Genomic DNA, 26412 nt, shown 5'->3' with positions numbered 1-26412 from the left:
TTCAGTCAGCTTGAAACAGATTTCTCACTGCATTAAAAAAAAAAAAATCAGCAATTTATGTAGGCATGTATACTTGCAAGTTACAAAACTCTTTAAAAAAACAACATCATCATATAATAACCATTTACCCAGAACATCAGACCGCTTTATTCTCGCCACCTTCCTAGCTATTATCTATTCAGGAAAACATGATGGCTCAAAGTGTGACAGGTGAGCATCAGACAGGTTGCATGTTTAAGCAAGTCTTGATGGATGTTGCATGTATAACAGATAAGCAGGATAGTGTTCTGTCATTTATCACAAATCATCTGATACATCAACAGCAGCAGCCCCAGCGGGATAGAACACGACTTGAGTGGTTTAAACTTTAAAGGATCCATGGCAAACCTCACTGCGATGATTCCTTCAAAGCAAAACTGATATAGCAATAACTTTGTTATCATGGCGCATGATGATGTCATCAAAGAGACTTCTGTGCTCAAGCTTCCTTCTATTTATTTGCATTATGTACATTTTAGATATACATGCATAATATTTATGTCGTTCATGCATTTTATCCCCAAAGCCCTCCATTATTTACATTTAAATATTGGTCTCAAGTTAATTACTGTTAAAATGTGATTTATTGGTTAAAACAAAAGGAGAATATCACAATTTTCACCCGTAACATAACAGCCTTGATGTATTCAGTGTGTGAAGAAATGCAGGTGCCACAGTCACCATAGTAACCATCACATGCCACACATCATTCCGTGAGAGGCCTTTAATTCTGATGAGATAAATGCATTGCAATATGTCACAGATCTCACTAACTGCATCCATTTGTGGGGAAAAAAAAGCAGAAATGAAGGCAATTATGTGCAATTATTGGCTGGTGAATGCCAGAATACACCCACACAAGAAACCTGTGCACGCAAGCACACACCTGCCTGCACCAGTCGTCATGGCCAAACTGGGTCACATGTTCCCTTTTCCAGTACGCAGACAAACCACGTCTGTAGGTGAAAAAAATAAACATGGAAGGACAAACATACGTAGATGTAGAATAAGAGGACGATCATGGGCTCCGGACTGACCGTAGCATGTGTAGCTCGAGGCTACTTTGTGTGGGAGGAACACATGGGATAAACCAGTGGCTGACTCCTGCACGTTGACCTCACTACAAGTCTTCCCAGTAGAAGAGCCATGCTTTGGTCTGCACCTCTGGTTAGATATCCCATATCCCATTTCTCCTACACATCTTACACTGCGAGCGGCATAACATTAGAAGTCTACAGGACAAAGGAAATGTGGGGCTGAAATGTTTCCATGTGCCCACAGATACCAGTTCTGTTTTATTCATAAATATCCGTCCAATGCCGTATTAACCTCTCGTTAGAACTGCATGATATAAAACGAAGAGAAAAAGGAGACACTGCAAACCTTTGTGCAATATAAATTGCATCGGATGGCACTGTGGTGCAGTGAGTAGCGCTGTTCCGGGTTCAATTCCTATCTGTGTGGAGTTTGCACGTTCTCCCCGTGTCGCCGTGGGTTCTCTCCAGGTTCTCCGGTTTCCTCCCACCTCCAAAAACATGCAGCTCAGGTGAATTGCTCACTTCAAAATGTTCGTAGGTGTGAGATCTCACTAACTGCATCCATTTGTGGGAAAAGGCAAAAGTGAAGGTAATTATGTGCAATTATTGGCTGGTGAATGCCAGAATACACCCACACAAGAGACTCCTATGTGAGCGTGCCCATAGGTAGTCGTCTATGTGTGGCCCCTCAATGCGCTGGCGACGCGTCCAGGGTGTACCCTGCCTCTCGGCCATCGTCAGCTGAGAGAGGCTCCAGAAACACCAGTGACCCGCAAAATGGATAAAGTGGCTGTAGATGAGACAATTGAGGTAATCTCTGCTACAAGAAAATGGATGGATGGATGGATACGTGGTATAAAAATGTCCTCTCCTCTCTACAGCAGTGTGAAAACAGGGATTTCTCAGGTAATTATGTGTAAATGCTGTCCTGGTTTGGCTCAGGAATTTGCTGGTGCCCCGTTGTCACCGTGAGGCTGCCAGGCAACCAGCTGAGACTTTGTGCAACAAAACAAATATGCACGTTTCCCAAAATAGTAAAGTACCGGTAGTCTAATTTGCATCTCAGATTTTCATTTTATTGAGCCGTTGAACAATTTAAATGCGATCACTATGGGCATATTGGCAAAACAACTGTTTTAGACTACACTCCGACAGCTTGCCTGAGTCCAAGTACAGGTCCCTAAAAAGACTGACATCCTCCATTAACATCTGACCCCACAGGAAATGGGGGAAAACATTCCACTGGGAAGAGAATAGAAATGGATTAATAGGTCAATATCTGTGTATTCCTTCCCATCATGGTGCAGCGCTGCTGTGACTCCGTTATATACACAGTACGCGACCATGTAACCCAGTGGAAATTAGGCTCAACTCTTTTAGGGGACTCAAAGTTACTAAAATAACTTATTGAAAAAATATATTCAATCACACAAAAGCCAAGTGAATTAACTGTAATACAATACATGAAGACATGCGCACATTTAGAGGCATTTTATCTGTTTCGAGGCCCTTTCCTCAAAGCCCCGACCTTCATAATGTTAACCACATTGTTAGCCGCCCACGAGCCTCCATCCACCATCAGCTGGCCGCCCTCATCACAGTCACAGACCAGCAGCAAATAAATGCTACGCTTCAGTTTTGTACATTGCATTAATATTTCTCCTTTCTCCCTCTTCAGAAACTGTCTCGCCTGGTGGAAGGTCGCATGTAAAAAGAAAAAGTCATTCAACAGTAAGAACAACTCCCTGGACAAATGAAGACATTCAACATTCTGGTAGATGGCATAAAGAAAGTGGAAATGAAAGAAATGTGTACAATCAGTTACCTAAATATTTATTACATTATAATAAAGTGATAGATGTTAATCTCGGCTAAGAATTCTCACTTTTTTTAAACTCTTCTGTAAATTAGTCCCCAACAAACAATGCTAGCTGCTTATCCCCAGCTGGGATCGATTGGTTTTAATCAATTAATACTGTCTACGATGCGAGAGCAAATAGCCTGCCCTTGTTTTACTGTAATATTACGACTTACGGTCATCACTCCCACCTGACCTCCAATAAAGCTCTGAAGTACGAGACACCCTTCGGCCCTGCATGATAAACAGGTTCTTTTCCTTTGAAAGCAAAAAGGTTTGATCCCATGCATTCGTCTGCTTCTTGAAGCCCCCCCCCAGTCAATCCAGCTGACATGCAAAACTTTCAGACTAATTCTAGGTCATTTTGTCATATATTTGCTTTTGTTTTTTATTAGAATTTTGGCCCACTACTGATGGAACTATGGAAAAATAACTTGTGGTTTTCAAAGGCTACACAATATGAAAACAGTCGGGCGCCCTGCTCAAGGTCCATTGAGCTTCTTACAAACAAAACTTGTTGCTGCTTCTGATACGGTGCCTCAGGCTAATCTGTCTCTCTGTGCCGTCCAACTCAGATGTGTTTGGAGGTCAAGATGGGCGCACCGCTCACATTCTTCATACTTGACTTCCAGTGATTACTGGAGTATAATAAAGTGTTTAGAACTTTAGATTATTAACTACTTTAAGCTTTTGACTTTATTCATTCTACCCAATATCTTCCCAGTACATACACAAGTGAATATGATTCATACTTCTTGTTTGGAATCAAATGAAAGAGGCAGTAAATTATTTCCCTGCCTCCAGTAGACATAAGGTAGGGTGCATCCTGAACAGGCAAAACAAAACCTAACAATCACACGTTTATTTATGGGGCAATTTTGGGTCACCAGTTTTTTGACTGTGGAGAAAGCCAAGAACTCAAACAGACCGCGGAGAACACGGAATCTAGATCAGAACCCACTTCTGATGTGACGGGGATATCCACTCTAGCCATGCCACCTACAACCACTCCCTTGTTGGAGGGAGAAGGAAATGCCCACAAATGTCCTGCATCCAATTCAATTTGCCCATTCTGAACAGTAGAGAGAGAGAGAGAGAGAGAATTAGCTGACTGGCACATCTTCACCAGAAGAATGATGTTTGAAATCAGGTTATGAGGCACAAGTCAATGGTGAACATAATTCATCCATATCGCTCTGGGCGTTTTGTTTTCCCTCTTCAATAACCTGACTGAACAGAATAGAGAAAATAAAAATAATCTATTCTGTTGAGAATGAATAGCTCGACAACGGAAGGAACTATATGGAGAAATTGGCTTCTAGTATAAGTGAATGACATGAAAAACATGTTCAATACAGTAAACCTTTATTATAAATGTGCAGGTAAGATATGATTCAATTAAATTATCAATTAAAGGTCATATTCTTGTGCAAGTATTATGTTGACCATTTTTATTTTCTCCTTAAAATTGAAAAGCACCAACAAAATTAACTCGAGACACAACACGACTTCCGTTTGACTAATCTTGTTAACACGTTTGTTTACAGCGGACAGTTTCATGTGCCAATTATGATCTCGTCATACTATCCGTTATTATTGGCTTGGTATTAACACGCGATCAGTTAATGATAGGGATGCTATGAAAAGCACCGTGACAGATGCCAACCATTCCCTTTAACTGTAAGTTCAAGTGGCTGGTAGAGCAGACAGAAGTATTGATCAGATAATCATTTCCGTTTTTGACGCCGTTTGTCTGGTTTTTTTTTTACCAGGATTACGGAAAATCTACTGGAAGGATCTTGATGAAAATAAATCTGGAGATGGGTCTTGATAGCCACCCGGATACAAAAATCTAAAAATCCAGATTTTTCCATTTACTTATAATTGTGGCTTTAAAAAATTTAAATCATATCTTGTAAAATATGCATTCAATTCACTCACCAAAAATCACAATCATAAAGGGGTCCGATATGCACCATCATGCTTCTGGATATGATGGATCAAAAAATTAGTTACAAATACACATCAACTCAGATTCACTTTTACTTTTCATGGTTGGTGTATCAAGATACCAAGAACAATTTATAACCTTTTGATGGTGATCCAGATCACCGTGCGGACGGTGACATTACGAGGGGAATGAGCTGCTCGGCAGAGATTTGTGCTCTCCGAGTGCTTTTCTAGTTGGTTGTGCCTACATCTACAGATGGTTAACTGTCGGAGAGAAAATTAATCACATGCACATTAAGTACACGCAGTAAAGATACTTGTTGAAATTAATGAAACATGCACATTGCTTCAGAACATGTACAGCTGTATGCATCACAGACTCTTAATATGATAATCTCTTCATGAATCTAGATCACTGACTAAAATAAAAGCCTCTGGCTTCAAACTATTATGTTGCATTTTTAACATGGAATGGAATAGAAAAGATGAAACACTCTCCTCAACACCTCGACACACAAACACATTCATAGAGGTGACGGAGACAACTATAAAGCAGCAGCGGGGAGTGATCAATAAGAGTGATCAATAATTGGATCTCCAAAGATACACTTCCATTAGTACCCGTCTCTACCAAGCCCAGGGGGTGCTTCATTAGGGAAATTTAATGATTCCATTAATTAACGTTTGAAGTCGTTTTCCAATGGCTGTGACTAGTCCACAGAAATTCTATTTAACTCTGACTAGCATCACCCACATCCAACTAATAGACATCAAAGCGGTGAGAGAACCGAGAAAATAAGTAAATGCTAAAAGGCAAACAAGAAAACACGTGTGAGTTTTCATGTACCTTTCCTATATCGACTGGCTGGATTTATTGATGCTGATAATATTTTATTATGCTGGTTTTATGGCAGCTTGATGTTGCCTCGAGGCTCACCTCTGCCATCTTCAAATCAACAATGAAAATTTGACTTGAATTTTATTGCGTCATCCATGACATTTTTCTTCCAGTTTTCATATAACCAAATTAAACCCGAGTGACTAAAGCAAAGCCGGCAGTTTCACAAGGCTGCACAACAGAGCTTTGAATCGCCTGCCAATAATCACAATGACACTGCAAACATGGCACATAACATTAATTTGAAGTTTGTTCATCAACTAGATAAAGCATTTTAATTAAATGTAAGGTACTACTTTAGCTGAAAATAGTCATTAATTAAGCAGGCACTTGACTATGAATGCAAGTAGTGAAGTAAAAATGATGAAAGTTCACTGTGTGGAGCAACAATGCACATCTCAAGGCAATCCATCCAACAGTTATGGATCGTCTTGAAACCAAGGAAAGGTCACCTACAATGTAAGTAGGGCTCACCCTCTGATATTTGCAATTCCATTACCGGTAATTAGTTTGAGTTTTTCCAGTTGTGATCAAAGCGGATGCATCATTTACTAAACTTACTACTTATTTCTTCTGGTGCGTTTAGTTTTGGAGAGTCTGGAGTTTTTATCTTTTATTACCGTTCATATGGTTTCATTACCATTTAGTGCCTCGTCAGTCATCCTAGATTTCACTCCCTTATCGACTATTTTTTATAGTAGATATCTGTACTACCAAAATTAACATCAAAGCAGAGAAAATGTCCAACGTGACCAATGCTCCACTGAAGCCGATATTTGAAGATACAATGGTCACTTCTGATCAGCTTGAAGACGAACTCTCAGCACACATCTACTGTTTACAGTACACAGACCTTCATAATGAATAACGAGACCGACAGCTCCGAGCTCATACAAGGCCCTATTTTAAGTGGTTGCCATGCCAGCTTCACAGCAGTCACTGACTCAATGTTACACCACAAGCCCCGAGTGCAGCTGCATGAATAATTCAGCACCTTTAAGAGGAGAGAGGAGCCCTTGCTAGCAGCATTTGGGGAAATTTAAATTAAACATCCTGAGCTGCTCATTTTCAGAAACACAACAGCTGTGACAGACAGATTTCTCACTCGACTTTGACAATAACGATCCTTCTCGATGAGCCAGTTTTAATGAACACGAGGCAGAAAGCAGGTCAACTCCAGCGCAATCCTCTCTGCAGCATCTTGGCCTCGTTTGCAATTCCAATCGCGTGTTTTTGATGGTAATGTCTCTAATCACTTACGAGTAGAAAATCACCGCAGAGGTGGAGAGAACGGGGACTCTAGGATGTGCTGCAGATAACTGCAGAAGGAAAAGCAACATTTCAACAACTCTGCACTTACTCTGAAGTGAGAATGTCACTTAAAATGATTCTTTAATCGTTCCTTGTGCAATGCAGGTCCATTTACCAAAAGGGCTTTGAGAGAAACGAGTGGATAACCCCGCTACACAAATGTAATGCATTGTTTTCTGTTTCCACGCTGGTCACCGAATGGCTGACCTCTTTACCCTCGCAGGCGTGTTATGGGATTCTGTTCATTCCAGCTACATGTCTTGTGGATCTGGAGAAGGCTTTTTGATCATGTTCCTTGGACAGTGCTGTAGGGGATATTGTGCGAGTATAGGGTACCATGACTATTTTTTACAAGTCATCTGTTCCCTGTAGCACCAGAGTTGGCGCTGTGGCCAGAATCTTGACTGGAAGTCAGGTTTTCAGTGGTCGTTGGGGTGAAACAACGTTTCCTGTACAGTCCTGTAAACAAGGAGCAGGATCAAGGGCAGGATCTCAAGGCACAACGGAAACAAAGACTGTCCAGTTTAGGAAGCTCAGAATTGCCTTTCTGCTCTTTGCTGATGATGTGGTTCTTATCCTGAGCATGCACAGTAGTGCATGTAGTACTTCACAGGGTAAAAGCAATGCCACCAGTCACTGTGGATCCCACATCTGTTTTGCTGTATCTTCAGATTTTGTGCATGGTTGACTGAAACTTATGTTTTATAGGCAAGACAATTTAGATGTAAAATAAAAAAAACCTGGAGAATAATCACAAGTATAATTATAAATCGCAGCCCTAAAATCTAACCTAATCCAAATCATTACCTGCTCACTCTCCCAAAATTGCGCAGCAATATTCTGCCTTCCTCTCAAAACAAGCCGCCGTCTCTGCTACCTTCACCAACAGATTGGGACACAAGTCAGACATTTTGTCACTGTCAGACTGCATTGTAGTTAAATTATGCAAATCGACCGTCATTGTATCTCGAGTGTAAAAAAACCATCTCCGGACTGAACAAACAAACAGAACTATTGCAGAGGCCAGAATCAAGCATAAACGTAAAACATTTCTCCTCTCTTTGAGTGTTTGCCGATTTACATTTGACGAATACAAATTGATTCACTGCACCGAGATTTATTATTTGTTGACTGCCATTTATTTTGCATCATATAATTCCTCATAGTGTGCTTGAAGTAATTGGCTCTTAATGAATCATTAACTCAGCGTGTAGTATCTGAAGGATCAAGATCTCACCGGACTTGATTTTTCATTGCGTAGTCTCATAGTAATAAACAAACATTTAAACTCCCAATGTAAACAAGCTATGCTGCACACTATGTCATACTGTAACTCAACCTAATGCACGCGTGTCATGGCTGGAACTTAGAATATTAAGAAGCATGAAAGGTTGCCGACCCCTAATACCTTCCTCGAATGTTCAACTTGTTGCATCCATTATAAATTCTCATGTTTGACATTAAGTGTGTTTTTATGCATCTGCATTTAGACTAGAAGAGGCACTGCCAAGTAAATCAGAGACACGACGATGGTAATTGGCATTTGTAGTAAATTCCTAGTTTAATGTCAATCCCCTGAAGGCAGCCACCGGTCAAAGCTCTAGCCAATTCAAAAACTGACCAATTACTGTGCCTGGTGACAAAGAACACGTATATGCAAAGGAAAAATACTGATCGTTACCTTGAAAGAAAGCTTGAGTTTTTAAACAAATAATCTACCTTCCCTGTTACCTTCATTAACATAAGGCTGGCATCTCCCTGCCATATCCACAAACGAGAGAAAACGAAAACGCATGCCAGTGAAGCACAAATTAAGATTCCAGTTTACATGAAGTGCTGCATGGTAAACAGATGGATTTGGCTGAAAAAGGAGTTTCATAGTCAGGCTGAATTTCACAGCACAAAAAGCCCCCCCTCCATCTGGTGGAAGGAGAGAGGGGTTAGGAGACGGTGTGTGTGTTTGTGTGCGTGTGTGTGTGTTCTAATTGCCGGAGCTCAGCAAGTCCTACTTGCAAGATAATTTGGGAGCGAGAGCGCTCCATGAAGCCTTACACTTTTGTTGTTAGCTCACATAATCCCTCTCTCCCTCCCTACCAGTGACACTGTCTGCCCACCCACTCCCAAAGAGAAAAAATGAGAGAGAGAGAGAGAGAGAGAGAGAGGGAGAGAGGGGTGGGGAGACCGAGTAGCACAGAGAGCCAGTCTGTTTTCAGCTCCCAGTTTTCTCTGCTCTCCCATCCACCATCACACGCTCGGTTATTCTCACGGTACGGCAGCAGGCACCACCATTTCGTTTCTTCAGCTGCATCCACAGATCCGAAAGGTCCGATAAAGACAGACCATCTGTCCAGCAGACACCCCAGCTCTGAGGAGGCTGTGTTGAGACTGGAACAGGTGACTGGAGAATGGAATGGAACTTGAGAAGAATGGAAAGTGAACTGAGGCACATCAACCCGGATCTGCTGCAACCCAGCAAAAGCTTCAAGAAACCCTCCTCAGGCACCATTACCATCAACGTAGGGGGGTTCCTGTACACCGCCCACCGGACCACCCTTGCGAAGCACCAGGGTTCCTTTTTGGAAGAGTTAGCCAATGGTAAGAAGCCAGTTCAGCATACCGATTCAATGGGAAACCCATTCATTGATAGAGATGGACCCGTTTTTCGACATGTGCTGAACTACCTCCGAACTGGAGCGCTCCAGCTGCCAGACGATTTTCGGGAGGCGGGGCTCCTGCGCAGGGAGGCAGATTTTTACCGTTTGGGTGAACTGGTTGAATCTGTGGTTGAGTGGGAAAGCCAGAGGGCAGCCCAGCGCGAGGCTGCCTTTTTGGAGGTGACCGATAGCCATGAGAGGTCACACGGTCTCAAGGTGTATTGCAGTGATCCCACCTTCATCGAAAAGGTCAAAGGGCGGCTCGTGCAGATCTCCAAAAGTCGCTTGGATGGCTTTCCAGAAGAATTCGAGGTGTCCTCCAACGTGATCCAGTTCCGACACTTCATCAAATCAGAGTCAGGCTCACGGCTTGTACTGAAAGAGGACAGCACATTCTTGTGCACACTCGACTGTCTGAAACTAGAGACGGTGATGTTAGCACTGAGGTCTGGCTTTAAGCTGGTTACCAGCCTCGACAGCAGCAAAGGCTCCGTGGTGGCAGCTGAGGCCTTGCATTTTGTCAAATAGTTCAGAGGGAGGAGGAGAACAGAGTAGTGACGATTCAATAGACACCCTGATAATGTTAGGTATTGATATGAACAGTTCCCAATATGTACTGAACCAAATGCATGTATGATGGTGTGAGAGAAGAAGAAGAAGAGGGTTATACTGTCTGAAGTTTATCTCTTTACTGCGAAGTGATAGCCACAGGATTTGATCAATCTGGGGTGAATAAAAGAATGGCCATTTCAGTGCCAACCTCAACACTGCGAAGCTACGACAAATATAATTCAAGATGATTCAGACAAACTTAGCACATCTGAAGTCTAAATTTAATTTGACGAGACATCAAGCCAAAAGTATCTCCCGTAATTATGGAAAACAACCGACTCGTGACTCCCATTAAGAAAAGTGGTGAGCTCAATGAATCCGTCTTTACACCAGAGCTGCTTCTTCTGCTTTGTCAACGGCTGCAAAAGCCTTAAAAGACCACCTTTGACGTGCGCTGTTGTGCTATACAGCTTTTACTAGACTCTATGTGAGCCTGTGCGTGTGCCTGTGCGTGTGTGCGCGTTGCTATACGCCGTGTGCTGTTGGTTTAATAGTTTGTGTTTCGTTTATTAGCCTCTTTGGAGCCTGCAGGGAAAACCCCCAACACATCAATCCTCGTTTTGGATGGGCGAACAACCTTCAGATCCGAATCAGACGGAAGCAAAATAAATGGTTTCTCAGATCATAATAACTGGTGGAGTTTGAGAACCATAAAAATGCAAGGGCTTTGAATCTAGCATGATGCATGTGCACTAAATACACTGTTTGTCAGTGCGGTGAGCCTCTGTGACGTCAGTGCCACAATAACGTATTACTTTTCAATGTGAGTATTTTACAAATAAAGTGACACTGAAACTACTGATAAGTGTTTTGAAATGTATCTGTGACTGGTTCTTGTAGGAGTGTTCGATGCTGAGAAGTTATTTTGCATGAATTCTAAACTGAAAAGTCAACACAAGTAAGAGCGTTTCTAAGCTTTCACTTTCCTCAACGTTCTGACACCAGGAAGACGCCGGGACGCCCAGAGCAGTGCGTCTGTTCCATAAAACCAAAATATTTAACTGGCGTAGAATCTATTCTGCATCCTGCAAGGGTTGAACACTGTTCTCTGAAACTAATCAAAGACAAGATTAACAATTCAGAAATGTTCACATTTGGTGCTTCCAAAAGCAGCATCGAAAGCAGGTAAGTGATATTTCTAATGGTTTTAAACAGACCATGTATTTGCCAGAAATTAGTGTGTTTGATGTGTATACACACGCTGTTGTGTGTCCCTTGGGCCATGCCCTACCTCTCCAAATATGTCATTACAATCTGTTCTACTTCTACCAACAAGCAAATAAATGAGACCGCACATTACCGAAAACATGACCTCCTCAGCAAAAGCAATTAAAAAGAAAAAACAGTACAAACTAGAAAAGCACTCAGAGCACAGACCTCCGCTGAGCAGCTCATTCCCCTTAGATCTACACCGTCCACATGCTGATCTGGATCATCATCAAAAGGTTCTAAATTGTTCTTGGTATCTTTATACACCAACAATGAAAAGTAAGTGAATCGGAGTTTATGTGTATTTTTAACAGATTTTTTAATCCATAAATGGGGTTGTCAATGTTAAAATAAAATATTTCATACCGACTCCATTCTGGATCCGATCCAGATGAAATTCAGTGGTGAGATAGAGGCCCTCATCTGGATCGTCGCCAAACCTTAATAATCCGTCCCTGGTAATATTTCCAACATTCCCTAAAAATGTCTTCCAGATCCATCCCAAAAGTTTTAAGTTATCTTGCTAACAGACGGACGGACAGACAAACCCCGGCAATTACATTCCCTCCGTAATCAACATTTTTAAAGGAAACGATGGTCATGAAAAGGGATGCACATCTCCAACGTTCCAATGGCAACTCAAAAAGGGAAAAAACAAACTACTAAGCACACAAACCCAGCAAACAAAATGCATATTGTGGTTGTGTCCACATCATCCCCCCAACTGAGCACAGTGCTTTGGTGTTTCCATCGTTGAAAAGCAAGCCCGTCCTCCTTCCATAGTCAAACACCCATTTTCATTGGATATTTGAACAAATTTCAACGAAGATCATGTTTTCCATAAAGTCACAAATGTGTACAACCGATGCAAAACATAATATGGCTGAGAGAGGAGTATGATCATTTTAGATTCTGGGATGCAAGACACAAACTAAAAACTATGTAGGTACGTCTATACCAGCGGTTGGCAACATAAGACACACGTGTCATGCCTGGCACGCGAGGGTGCTTATGGTGACACGCAGAGAGGCAAAAAAATATATTCTATTGTATTTAAAACCTCACAAGAAATGGATCACACTGCGCGGAAATGATTGTCTTTGAATCAGCGCTCACTGCGATTCAGCGCATCACCCGAGGCTCTGTTTGAGTCCCCTATCGAGCAGCGCGATTTTGTTAATAAAGTCGTTGTTGGTTATCGTGGCAAGTAAACCCAGTTCCAGCCGTTCTTTCAAACAGTTTTTCAGATTGTGGATTTATTTCAAGAGGAGACCGGACGATATGCGCCCTTTGCTGTGAAAGTGTGGATTGGAAGAACACATAAAGGAGGTTTTCCTGTCGATTGCGGTAAGATTTACACGTGTCCTACACGACACTGATCTATAGATGTGCACCATTACATATAACGATTAACTAAGGCACGTAAATGAACATGTTTAAATACTGCAAAAACAAATAATTTGTAAATGATTTTATTCAAGTAGGAAGTGTTGGCACTCTGGGCTAAAGTATATTGTAAAGTGGCACCTGCCGATCCCTGGTCTATTCATACAGAGATGCAGTTAATGCCTCTGCATTAAAACACATCTGATTAAAACACACTCAGCTCTGCTCTCACCTGATTTAAGAGCATTTGTCCTGGCACACCTCCACCTTCAGCCTTCGGAGAATCCATTCAAACCCTCCCAGCTCCATTAAAGACATTTGGTATTCTGAAAGGAGGCCAGGCTGTGAGATGGATCACACAATTCTCCCTGGAGGAGGACCTCTTTTTATCCGTCTGCATTTCACCCTAATATGGGGTTGAGCTTAAAGTACTTGTACTTTAATCTTTTTTTCATGTGCCCAGTTTTACTTCCCTAATAATTTTAGTTTGAAGTTTAACAAAAATATTAGCATATATATAGAAGAATGTGATTTTATAAAGGTGTGAGCTTATATACAAGGATCTTCACCAGTGACTCCATGTTTGGTTGTCTATTCTACAAGACACTGCTCTACCCAGGTGCAGAGGTTTCATGTAACGAACACAACAGCAAGCCTCTTCTGTTGGACCACAACCTAACCTTAGGAGAATTGTTCAGATGCTTCACCCATATAATAAACAGAAGCTGATTACTTTGATCAACAGCTCTCAGACAGAATTTCATCATCAGCAGATGAAGTCAATTTTTGTGCACCCCTAAACTAAGCCAGACCTGTGGACAAGTGCAAACTGATGAATTAATGCCATATTGATTATACAGTGTGCAATGAATGTGCATGCATGTGCACGTTCGCCCTCTGTGACATCACAGGGAGCAAGATTTCTGCCAGACGCGTTTCAGTAGGTGATAACAGAACTACGCACACTATGCAGGATTTACTTGATGGTTTATTTAGCTGTGTTTGGGTTGGTAGTGACCCCAAAACCACCAAAATAGTGTAGAAACATGGGAAAAGTGAGTTTTTCATAATATGTCTCCTTTAAGGATAAAACGTAGTTCTGACAGTGGGTGATTATGCTGGAGTCAAAGCAAATGTGAAGGAACGGAAGCGTCAAGATCCATTTAAAATAGATAATTACAAATACACAAAAGGATTACTCTCCTCTTAGGGTTCATTCTCTGCAAAGTGGAAGATCCTTTGAGGCTAAAATGCGTTTTACTGGCGAGTTGCCTTGACCACCTTACCAAACACACCAACCTATCCAAGCGTCTCCACCCGCCTCCATGGTGACAGATGATATGCTACCGAAGACAATGTCAGACCTGCTGCCACCTCCCCCGTCATGACTCACGCATCCACATTAAACTCTGACATCAGGCACTCTCAGCCCACTCCTCACAAACGCAGGCAAAAAGCATGCATCACACAAGTCACACTGTAAAGGGGGAGATGATGATGATGGTGACTGGTTTTATTTATCGGTCAATTTGATCCCCTTCATCTTTGGGTGATTGAGGCAGGAAGGTGCAGGAGGAGGAGAGCGATGGCAACAGCAGCGAGAAAATGTCAAATCATACTGCCACTATTAACAGTTGCCACTCCTCCCAGTCTTTTCACCTGCTGCCAGGCAAACTCAGCTTATATCACATGATCCAAAACTCATCCTTAAACACACACTTCCTCATCATGATGCCATCGGCATGTGGAACGCTCACCACAAATATCCAGAAAATATCTCTCAGATTTGTATCATAAAAATGCAAAAAGTGAAGCAATGCCAGGAGAGGGAGGGGAGAGATGAATTGATGAAGAGGAGGAGAGGAAAGTCAGACCCATTTCACTTCCTCTCTCATCTCAGGCAAAGGAAGCCGTAGCAAACACTGGATGAGAAGCAGAGAGGCTGGAGGGCACAATGAAGCGCAGAAAATTGTTAATAATATATTTAGAGATTTTTACCTTGAAGCTCTTTAAATCTGGCATTAATATTGAAAGGAAAATTATCCTGATAGTTGCAAATAGTAATCATGATTAAGCATGCAACAATCATTTTCAACATCTAATTAACTGAACAAAGAACAAAATCCTGTTCCTTCTGGACCCTAAACTTAAATTAACGTACACTTTAGTAATAGTAAGTGTGGGTTATTATCCAGATCACCAACGTGTAACTACTCTACTAACCGAACCATTCAAGGTGCTGAGAGGTATTCCCTCACCTGCATATGAACTTGATGTCAGTTCATCCTTTGCAGCAGTAACAGTTTCAACTTTTCTAGGTCGGCTTTCCACGAGGTTTAGATGACAGTTTCTGGGAATTTGACCATTCTTCGAGAAGAGCATTTGTAAAGTACAATACTGATGTTGGACAAGGAGGCCTGGTTTGCAGCCTGCGTTCTAACTCATCCCAAAGGTGGGTTGAGGTCTGGACTCTGTGCAGGCTAGTCAGGTTCTTCAGCACCAAACTTGCTGATCCACGTTTTTATGGATCTTGCTTGTGTACTGGTGAGCAGTCATGTAGGAACAGGAAGGGGACATCTCCAAAGCATGAAGCTGAAGCATTACGAGTTCATTTCAGTGGCAATAAGGGACCAAGCCCAACTCAACAACCCCATACCATAATCCCTCCACCAAACGTTACACGCAGTAAGACAAGTACCGTTCCCCTAGCAACAAACCAAACCCAGACTCGTCCATCATATCGCCAGACGGAGACGCTTCCAAAGAGCACGACTCCACTGCTCTAGAGTCCAGAGGCAGCGTGATTTACACACCACGGCCTCTGATGCTTGGCAGTGAAAGGCTTGGATGCAGCAGCTCGGCCACGGAAACCCATTTCATAAAGCTCTCTACACGGTGTTCTGGAGCGGGTCTGACGATGACATGAAGCTTGGAAGCTTTGACTCTGCAGAAAGTTGGTGGCTTCTGTGGACTATGTTCCTCAGCATCCACTGACCCCACTCTGATTTTGCGTGGTTGCTGGTGTTCCCAATCACTTCCTCTTTGTTATACAACTAACAGTTGATTGTATTTAGTAATGAGGAAATTTCACAGTTGGACTTATTCAAGATTCAAGATTTATTGCACCGGTACCATGCCAGAATTCACTGAGGTTTTGGATAGCTGAGGAAATACTTTTGGCAATATGGTGTTCTTTGGGCTCTTTACGGGATAACAGCCTTACCCTTTAAGACTCAGGTGGAGCAACCATTAAGCAAACCGAAGGTCAAAAATGGATTTCTGTATATAAACTTCTTATGCTTCTTGAAAGAGTGCAATCAACAATGTTGTCTGAACTTGCTCATGGCGATATTGTATATATATTGTATATTATATAACTCTCGCACATTAAAACCTCTTGACTGTTTATCACAGCGCGCTACGCTTCATCGCAGGTGATGCATTCCTCGCTCATCATTGCACCCTATATGAAAAGGTGTGATGGCGTTCCTTAGACAGATGGGCACAACAATGCTGTTATTTCATAAGGCCCTAGAAAAAAAAGAGAAAGTTAGTTGCCTCTTCTCTCTAGTCAAATTCAAATGCAGCATCTATGGTATCAGGTTAAAGGACATTTTAACATTAGTTGTGTGTCCTGTTCACACAAAAATAGGTTTGAATATATTCTACAGCCAAATAGAATAGGCTTCAAAAACGTCTGGGGATTTGAACATCTAAAAGGCTATGTGTGTATTTCTAATCGTACATGTAACGGTTTGCTTTTATTTATGAAATGTATAAACATGTCTGAATTATCTGTGTGGCTGTCCAACAATAAATGTTTTCAAAATAGATTGAGATCTCAATGAGCCGCCCTGAATAAATGGAGACAAGTTTGATGCAGAAAAAGCTGATCAAAAAGGAAAACACTGAAGGGGATCTCCAGCAGAGCAGAGAAAGAGAGAACGATGGAGGGAAGCAGAGCCAACCTGTCCCTCCACCTTCATAGTGAGAAGGGTTAGGGTTAGATTACCTTTTGGTAATTAGCATCCTTGGAACCTGAGGACAGGTGTAAACGTAATGAAATCAATGTAAATAGCAATAGGTTTAGAGTAACCTCATGCATAAGGAATAAGTGAACTGCTATAAAGGACTCAGGGGAGAACTTCAGTGATTGGCTGAATCCTTCATGTATGTTTCACCCCCAGATTTGACAATGAAATTAAAAAACCACATCTCTGGAGGGATTAATATAAAACAAGAGCTGGATTATCAAACGGCTACTTTTTGACAATTGGATTAACAGATTTTTCTTGTCAATGACTCGCTGCAATTGTATTGTGGGAACAATATCAATTCAGTTCACTTAGTCTTACCAAAGCATAAAGTACACATTTTAAATTTAAAACCAATTAATGTTCAGACACATTAACCAAAAGGTATGAACACGATGCCACACAGATCACCACGTGGATGCTGTAAATCCAATTAGGAGGGGAATGAGCAGCTCGGCGGAGGTTAGTACTTGGTTTTAGAAATATCATCTAACTATCATCAGAAATTCTGCATTTTCCCCATGAACTGTGGAATCTGAATTGCAATTGGAAGCGTCTGAAACGTGTAATTCTGAAACTTAGTCAGCATCAGTTTTTTGCTTCAATGAGCTTGCTATTTCTCTTTTTATTTCGACTCATTCAGCTTGTCCTGCTCCAGTTGGGAATGAAGGGGCTTGCTGTCAGGCCTAGAACTGAATCTGTACACGTTTAGCTCGGACCAAATTTTGACAAAGCAAACCTCTCCACTAAAAGCCAGACTATTGGTGGGTGAGCATATTTTTTAAGACTGAGTGAGGGCAAGTTTAGCTACTGCTGAATAAAATCCTCCCACACAACACAAAATAATTTCCCTTCTCAGACATCTCTTACGAAAGAAATACAAATATATGGCCTGTGTGTTGAGGAACTGCCATCATATCACATTTGGACAACAGTGGCTGGCTATTGTCACATTTCTAATAAGAACCAATGCCCAGCAGGCGCTTGCTGTGCTCCAGCAGCAGCGTGATGTTTTTTATTTAGCAAATGAGTCTTCTTAAAATCCAGAGGTGAGCCGAGTTTCTGAGCAAAGTACAAGCAGACTACCTCCCTGTGACCCAAAAAACAAAGAGCTGTAAGATTAGGTACGAGTGTTGCCTGATGAAATTACAAAAAACAGATTCAGATGAAAATGGTCTGTAAAATTCAAAGAATATAATTTTAAATAACATCATCTTTCCTTCATCAGTAGCTGTCTGAGTGAATTTTGTCCATTTACACCTAGAAAATAGGACCCAAGGGAAGTAGCACACACTTGTTAGTGGCAGAAATGTGAGGAGCTCGGATAAAATACTGCATTTGGCAGGAATGAGAGAAAAACATTACACTTAACATAAATGATTCCCGAGGTGCAGCAGAAAAAGGTCATGATGGAGACAAAACGCTACAAAATATCCTCAACTTCATAGAAAACACAAAGATGTAACGCCCTCCACATTATCCTGCAATGCACTTTACTCTAACCTTTTCGGCCTTCATAGAACCTTCTGACAGATTCACATTGTGTGTCGTGACAATGAAGCATCACATTTTAGCCCTCTATCATTATCCTGTGTCACGTGCTTCTTGTGTGGGAGCACAGCAGGGGTTTGGCAAAGCTTCCTTTTCCACCAGGCGAAACGGAAAGGAGAATCATGTTTCTCCAGCTCAACAATTGTGGCTCTTATTTTCATCTAGGGCAACAACAAGCTTGCATCTGTGAGAAGAATGGCTCATCTTGATTCACGGTGATTCAGCGCTGCGCTTCCATGTGGAAAAACAAATGTGATTTGCATATTTTTGGAACCTGTGAATTGCAAATATTTTAAAATCCAGTCTGATCTGGTAAAAGCATGTTATAAATGCACCGAGACATTTGTTTATATCCTCAGAGCAGCATCAAACGACGTGTCTGTCCTCTTCAAATGAATAATAACGATCTCCAGGCTGGAAAATACTACAACAGTACGCGATTGAGTCTTCGTCTTTTTGTTTGCTATGGTGATGGATAAACTAACACATGAGGAGAGACAAGAAGCTCCTTGGAATATGATGTTGGCAGATGACATTGTGATCTGCAGTGAGAGCAGGTAGAGGAGAATTTAGAGAAGTGGAGGTCTGCTCTAGAAAAGAGAGGAATGAAGGTGACCAAGAGTAAAACGTAAAACGAGTACATGTGTGTAAATGAGAAGATCCCAGGGGGAACAGTGAAGTTACAAGGAATAGATGTAAAGAAGGTAGAAGACTTCAGGTACCTCAGGACAACAGCGCAGAGTGATGGAGAGAATGTGGAAAGGAAGTGAAGAATTGTTTGCAGGCAGGCTGGAACGGGTGGAGGAAAGCATCAGGTGTGCTCTGTGATAGGAGAGTGTCAGCGAGGATGAAAGGAAAGGTCTACAAGACATTGGTGAGGACAGCCATGATGGACGGCAGGAGGCAGAGGAAAAGACAGGAGGCGGAGCTAGAAGTGGAGGAGATGAAGATGCTGAGGTTCTCCTTGGGAGGGACCAGGTTGGATAGGATTAGAAATGAGGCAATAAGAGGGACAGTGAAGGTTAGACGTTTTGGAGACAAGGTCAGAGAGACTAGACTTTGATGGTTTGGACATGTACAGAGGAGAGACGGGGACTATATGGGTAGAAGGACGCTGAGGATGGAACTGCCAGGGAACAGAGCTAGAGGACGACCCAGGAGAAGATGCATGGACGTAGTGAGGGAGGACATGAGAGTGGCTGGTGTTGGGGAGGACGATGCAAAGGACAGGGTGAAGTGGAGAGCATTGATTTGATGTGGCGACCCCTGATGGGACAAGCTGAAAGTAAGTGTCACAAGTATAACAGGTGAAAGTTTTTGATGTGAAAAGGCGAGTGAGATACTTTCTTTCCTCATCAAGCTGCCTTTAAACAAGGTGCTTTACAATAAAATCCACCAGTGGGGTTTTACATTTTCAGAGGTATAATCTTTTTTTTTTTTTTTTTTTTTTTCTCTTCTTTTTTTTCGTTTTATTTTTTATTTTATTTTATTTTATTTTTATTTTTTTTATTTTTTTACCTTGTCTGCATTCGTGCTCCACAGTGACGGACATAACGTCAGTCACTGCTGGAGTTCTATGCAATTTTTATTCTTATAGTGATTGTGACCGTCACCTGCCCTCTTGGCAGCCTAGCCTATTCCTATTTTATTGGTTTTATTACCTGCTTACCGCCGTAGAGGGCTGTGCACACCGCAGTGAACATACAACATGAACAAACAAAAAGTGACAAATACACAGTGTTCTGAGAAGAAAGTGCAATGGATTTATTTGTGCCCCTTAATTCTACCCCTTCCATCCAATCATCACCAAGAGTTGTCCCAATACACCAGGTTCACATTCGTCTCTAGAGGAAAGTATGGATCACCAAGTTCTCAGATCTGAAGAAAAAGAGAGAGAGCATAGTGAGAGCCACAAGCACTAACCCAGCAACCTCCACTAACTCAGAGATCTGTGTGCGGGGTTGACTCTCTAAACGAGTTTTAATAGGTGCTGGAGTGGTGGATCTGGCATGCGTGAAACCTCCACCTAAGAACGGGGCAGCCATCCCGGACCCAACAATGGCGACATAAGCCCCCAGATCACCCCAAGCAGCTACAGCAACCCAAGAACGACCACCATGGCCCCACCAGAGCCACACGCAGAAGAACCAGTCCAGGGCCCGGGGGCAACTTACACCGAGGTATAATAATTCAGAGGTATAATCTGATATTTACCAGAAATTAATTATTATCAGGTACACCTCTTCAACTGCACATTTACAAAAAATATCTAACGAGTCAGTCAGGGTGATTCACAAGCATCAGCACGTGGGAGAAAGATTTAAGAAACCTTGAGAAGAATATCCAGTGAGTAGCAAATAAAAATGTAGCTTCAATGGTCCTCAGGCAGACAGTCCAAGACTGGTAACAGCAAGGCAACAGTATCCCAAGTGAGAACTTGTATATGAATGCAAAAAATAGAGCAGATCATCTGTCGGCCAAATAAAGAAGAGGCAAATAATGCCAGCTCATAATGACAAAAAACGGTTAGCTGTTTTGTGAGATGAGATTTCTCCTGCAACATTCTGATTGTGGGCCCAGAAATTAGCAACATGACCCATTATGTCTCAAATCAATGGTTTAAGACGGTAGTGGAACAGGTGACGCAGTTTTGGACACTTCATAATACCAACTAAAATCCTGTTGTATCAATACTGCCTGCCCGAGCGCTACGGCCATACATTAATGATGCATATCTTTATTTCTACTTCCAGCAGAATGCCACAAAGTCAAAAAGACAAAATCATCTCATACTTATTTCTTGAAATTGAACATGAACTCACCGCAACCAAATGGTCTCCACAGTTACCGGATCTCAATTCAACAATGCTGCTTCAAGACGGCATGAAACTGGAGAGTCACCACTAAAGATATGAAAGTAGCACTAATGACGGGGCTGTTTCATTAGTCTGTATTGGCTTAAGAGAAACTGATCATACAGAGGAAATCACACCGGAGTCGGAGATTAAGCTATTCAGTCACTCTATTTTTAAATGGCCAATAGTCTGTTTCATGGAAAATAGATCAAAGCTTTAAAAATTTGTACTTGCTAGAAGTATTGTATTATTACACCCTCCATGTGTTGCTTTCTATTCTATGCCAGTACTTTGTGTTTTGAATGGAATATGTTCCAGAACGACTGGAAACTAAGAGTTTATATCATTGAGTGCTTTTAAACAGAAAATGAGTACTTGAAGCCGACTCCACAACTTGTATGTGTTTTCATCCATCTGCTTGTAAATGTTATCACTTTTCTTGTCTGTTTTTATGCGTGTGTACTGTTGTAACTGGGTTATGCATTTTCTGCTGCCTACTTTTTGAGAGGTCTCACTTGAAAAAGAATAATGCCTGGCTGTCGGTGTGAATGTGATGATCTCTATAAATACAGGACTCGATGCAAAGGTGCACAGTCCTACTCAACAGGAAATGCATAATATAAAATTCAAATAATATGGTACCATTTATGAGTGACCTTTTTTGTTTATTTACATATAATTCCTGGAGGCCCCGTGAGAATGAAATGAAAGGCTGACAGCCCCAGCCTTCTCTGATGAGCTCTGAAAACCTCCACTGGACTGAGGCAGCCTCATCTCGCCTTACAAAACACAAAGGCAGACCACTGAAGTCAGCACTGCCATTTGTCTTTACTTCAGCACAGAAAAAAGGGCCTGGTGAAAGCTGAAAATGAGTGCCAAGAATTCATTACGCGGGCCAGCTGTGTCCTTGTGAAAGACGTCCGATAAAGTCCTGAAAGAATGCATTGTTATTATCGTCGGACTACAAAGACATGCCTTTCAAGAGGCATCCACTCAGAGATATTCCGCTTTAATCCCTTTGCAATTCATGAGCCAGTTTTGAATTGAATCTAGAAAACCCTTTCAGCCACACTCCCTCAGCAAATACCTACAAAAGTCTGCTCAGTGAGCTCCATATATATGATTCATTGTTACCATCCATTACATTGCAAATATAAGGATTTAACAGTTGGTAAGTAGGAAGAATGAAAGTGACAAAATGAAGAAAGCGCCATCCAAATCTACATTAGTGGAATGAAATGAAGGAAACATTGGTAATTATGCATGTTTGTTTACAAATTAAAGGAATTTACTTAGTCAAAAACACAAATCTTGGATTTTCTTCTGCTATTTTTTCGTCTGTTCAGTGGAGCCTCAGCAACACCGCAGTCAACTCTTCATGCACATCATGGTTTATTCATTAAGCCTGTTTCCATGGTGCTTTTTCCAATGTCGAGCAAAAAAATAAATCTTTTCATTTGTTGCTATCCTTGTTTTGATGGTTGCAGTTTTTATTTTTTTTAAATCTATCATGGACACTCGGTTTTTTTTTAGTGTGTAAATGGAAATAATAAATTAAAATTGGTAGATCTACCGGTAACTGATATTCCTAAACAAATTAATTTAATTTAATTTAACTAAAAAATACGACACGATATGGGCCATCAATTTTAATTATTAAAAATGACTCCCACCCCATCTTTCTGAAATATACCAAAGAGCTTCACTGGAAAGATGGTAATCCGAGGGAAAAGTTGGACTGGCAGCTAAATCTAGAGGGGTCTATGGTTTTTACACACTTCAAGGGATTTAAGTGAGAAGAGGCAGCTGAAGAAAAGTCATACTGCAACAGAGCAAAACATTACATCCGGCTTTTTCTTCTCCCCTCCACACTGCTCTGCCAACTATGCCTGTTGCTTAGCAACCTCTTAATCAATACCTGATCCTTTCCGGAACAAAGCAGAACAACGAGAAGAAAAATAATGGAGGACCATTTAGCTAGCACCCCGACAGTACAAAAGCCATGCCAGGCATTATTCCTGTCGATATCAATGACCGATGGTCGACATTAGCAACCTCTCATTGTTTGCTCATTGAATACTTGCATAAGAGAAGCAAAGTAAAGAATAACACGCAAAGCCTTGTTGCTTGTGTGTAATCGTCACAACCCAATGTGGCTGGATTATCAGTTGCTTAACGAAGGCTGGTTAAATGGGATCAAACGCTTGAAACCATAACAGTGACTGCATGCAGTTTTGGACTATGTTATGTGTGATGCTTAAAAACAATACTAGAGCCATTATAAGATGTATTATAAATGTATGCATACACTGTGAATACACACAGATGCAGTACTTTGTGCGTCTGTTTGCCTGTGCGGGAAAGCGTGTGGGAGACCGGTGTCATACAAATACACCTTCGTGTAGGCGAGTGGGGGTGGAGCGAAGCGGCGGTCAGGTAAACAGACTGCACACCACCACATCTCAGGGGACTTTATCCTGCTTCTTGTTACCAGTACACCTTTACAGTGAAGTGAGCCATCTGGAGCACAGTCCACCTTTAAGAAAATGTTTGTGAAGCTTTCCACTTCCTCAAATTCAAGAATATAATGCTGGTGATCCTCTGGGACGACTGTTCCATTTACGGTGTAATCATTTTGTTACAATTGAAAAACACCTTTTCATGCCATTTTCAAGTGTTGCTGTTTTTTCCTCATTAAAAAAAGGCAGATTGCAAGTAAAATAAAAAAAAAACTTGAAAGAGAAGCAAATAATGCATTATTACACGTAGGAGGTATTAATGCAATTACGTGTGGGTGAATCCGAGAGCACGAGGGGGGTGACAGACGAAACCGCGTGGCTGCAGCGTGCACCCTTGATGTTTTCATTCGTTTTTAGGGCAGTTTCCAGACAATTACACGATGTTCCTTATGAAAAAGCCTGATGTCATGTTACTGGCCAGCAGAAATTCTAATCCAGTGGCTGTCCCTGCCCTGTTGAGTTGTTGGTATGTGTAAAGGGTCACATCCAGCACCACCCTGACCGAGGGGGAGGAACATAACAATGTGAGATTGTAATATAAATGTGAATATTAATACCACAGCACCACCATTAGAGACCAGCTTGACTCTTTTTAAAGCTAGACGGATTGTAAGAGAATGTAAAGCATAAATTTTAGTTCAATCTAATTCCATTTTATTTCCTAAAGGGCTATTGAAGTCTGACTGAAATATTTCAAAGGATTTGACTATTTACTGGTGCAGAATATAAACGCATTTTATGGAGGTCATAATGATTGCTGCTTTGTATTGCTTTCAATTACCCTAAATCCACATTAGAAATGGTGTAGCGTTAGAAAACCATTATGACTGGAAGCAACTTTAGGAATACACATCATTACCGGCATCTGTCAAAATAACCACGATGCTCTGCTGCTGGCAGGAATAATCCAATTCATGTCGACCTTGGTTTTTCTGTACCTGGTTTGCTGCCTGCTCAGCTGCTTAATGAGATTATTCTAATGTTTTCCTGTTTCTCTTGGTCATTTCTCATAATTCAATGTGATAGTTGCCTTTGCACTGTATACAGATATACCATTAGTTTTCAGTTTTGTTTAGGAGTATATTTATTCAGTCATCACACACACACACGCGGGAAAGCACATGGATGTTTGACAACAGCAAAATAATCACCAGTAAACATCCTAAATAACACGCCCACAACAAAAATATTCATTAGTGTCTGGTGGTACTGACTGAAGCACAATGCTTATATTTGCCTGCCCTAAATCCTATTTTAAGCCATCAAAACATCATTTATGAGAAAAGAAAAAACAAAACCAGCTTGAGCTTTAATTTAATTTTACTTTCTATTATTTCACACTTTTGTCGAGAAATAGGATGCCGTTCACAAAGATATTACAGACTCACGACTACATTTAAAACCTATTTATACACTTTGATATTCTTCAACGCCTGACAGCGATCTGGACACGACCTTAAATGCATTCAGTAATCATTACACAATGATTACTCTGGAACCCTGAGCAATATATATATATATATATATATATATATATATATATAGCCACGAACGTCCACATGCATCCTTGGGAATATGAGAGAGCGAGAATGAGCGCATGATCAACCATGATTGTGTAACCACTGTGAATCTTGTACAGAAATCCCCTCGTGTAATATAAACTAAGTATTTGTTAAAATCACAATTACAGATTATAATCTGTAAATTATGTCCATACATTTGTGCATATTGTTTTGAGGTTATGAGCAATAGAAAGTAAATGCATGTTTTACATCAAGCTCAATCATTCTGCTTCAGGTAGAGTTCTGCTTGCTTAGCTTTTAGAGCAACACTCATTTAGACTCGCCCTCAGCAGAGCGTCAAAGTAGCGCAATGAGAATCAGTCCTTTCACCACAACCCAGGCAACACCGGCAGGCACAGGAAAGCATTCATGCTCCTATTGATTTAATGGTGCACTAAACTGAAGCTGTTACTGGCACAAAGCCTCTTTTTTTTATTATTCCATTTTACTGACAATGTAAAAAATATTTCTATAATCGTCCTTATTCTTGAAAGAAATTGTCCAATGTAACAATAATCAAATTTAGTCACAGAGTCACAGCCATACTGTACATTAAAATCTGGGATGGATGGATTCTACAGTGTAGTACATGAAAGATTTATCAACGCCAATATCTTGCAAATTATTTAAACTAAAGCCAGAGATCGGATGCGAGTACTGGATACGTTCCCCGTTCCTTTGATAAAAGGTTCTATTTTTGTCTGCTAGATTATTTGTCTGTCAGTTAACAGGATTCCTCAAAACATTATCAATAGATCTTGAATACATTTTAGATAAAAAAGAAATCCATTAAATTTTGGTAGCAATCCCGATCAACTCCAGGATCAGGAATTTTATTCCAGATTTGATAATTCAGAATGCTTAAATTTATAAATCGACTGAAAGTTTACCAATATAAGATACCAAATTACACTACAGCATTGATCCAACATCAAAT

The 26412-nt window shown here is 41.1% G+C and overlaps 2 protein-coding genes across 2 annotated transcripts in view; one reads left to right on the top strand and one right to left on the bottom strand.

Annotated features, from left to right (window-relative positions):
- Positions 1–26412, bottom strand: part of LOC137902419 (general transcription factor IIF subunit 2-like) — a 34088-nt gene that overhangs the window by 4181 nt on the left and 3495 nt on the right. The window lies entirely within an intron of this gene.
- Positions 9499–10275, top strand: kctd4 (potassium channel tetramerization domain containing 4). The gene has a single exon (XM_068746290.1). The coding sequence runs from the start codon at positions 9499–9501 to the stop codon at positions 10273–10275; it is 777 nt and encodes a 258-aa protein (XP_068602391.1).

Source organism: Brachionichthys hirsutus, chromosome 12 (genome assembly GCF_040956055.1).
Source record: "Brachionichthys hirsutus isolate HB-005 chromosome 12, CSIRO-AGI_Bhir_v1, whole genome shotgun sequence".
Classification (NCBI taxonomy): Eukaryota; Metazoa; Chordata; class Actinopteri; order Lophiiformes; family Brachionichthyidae; genus Brachionichthys; species Brachionichthys hirsutus.
Note: the sequence above shows the minus strand (reverse complement) of the source record. Positions and strands in the feature narration are given on the sequence as shown.

Excerpts from the sequence above, each read along its gene's own strand:
- kctd4 (XM_068746290.1), top strand. The coding sequence starts at position 9,499 with ATGGAATGGAACTTGAGAAGAATGGAAAGTGAACTGAGGCACATCAAC.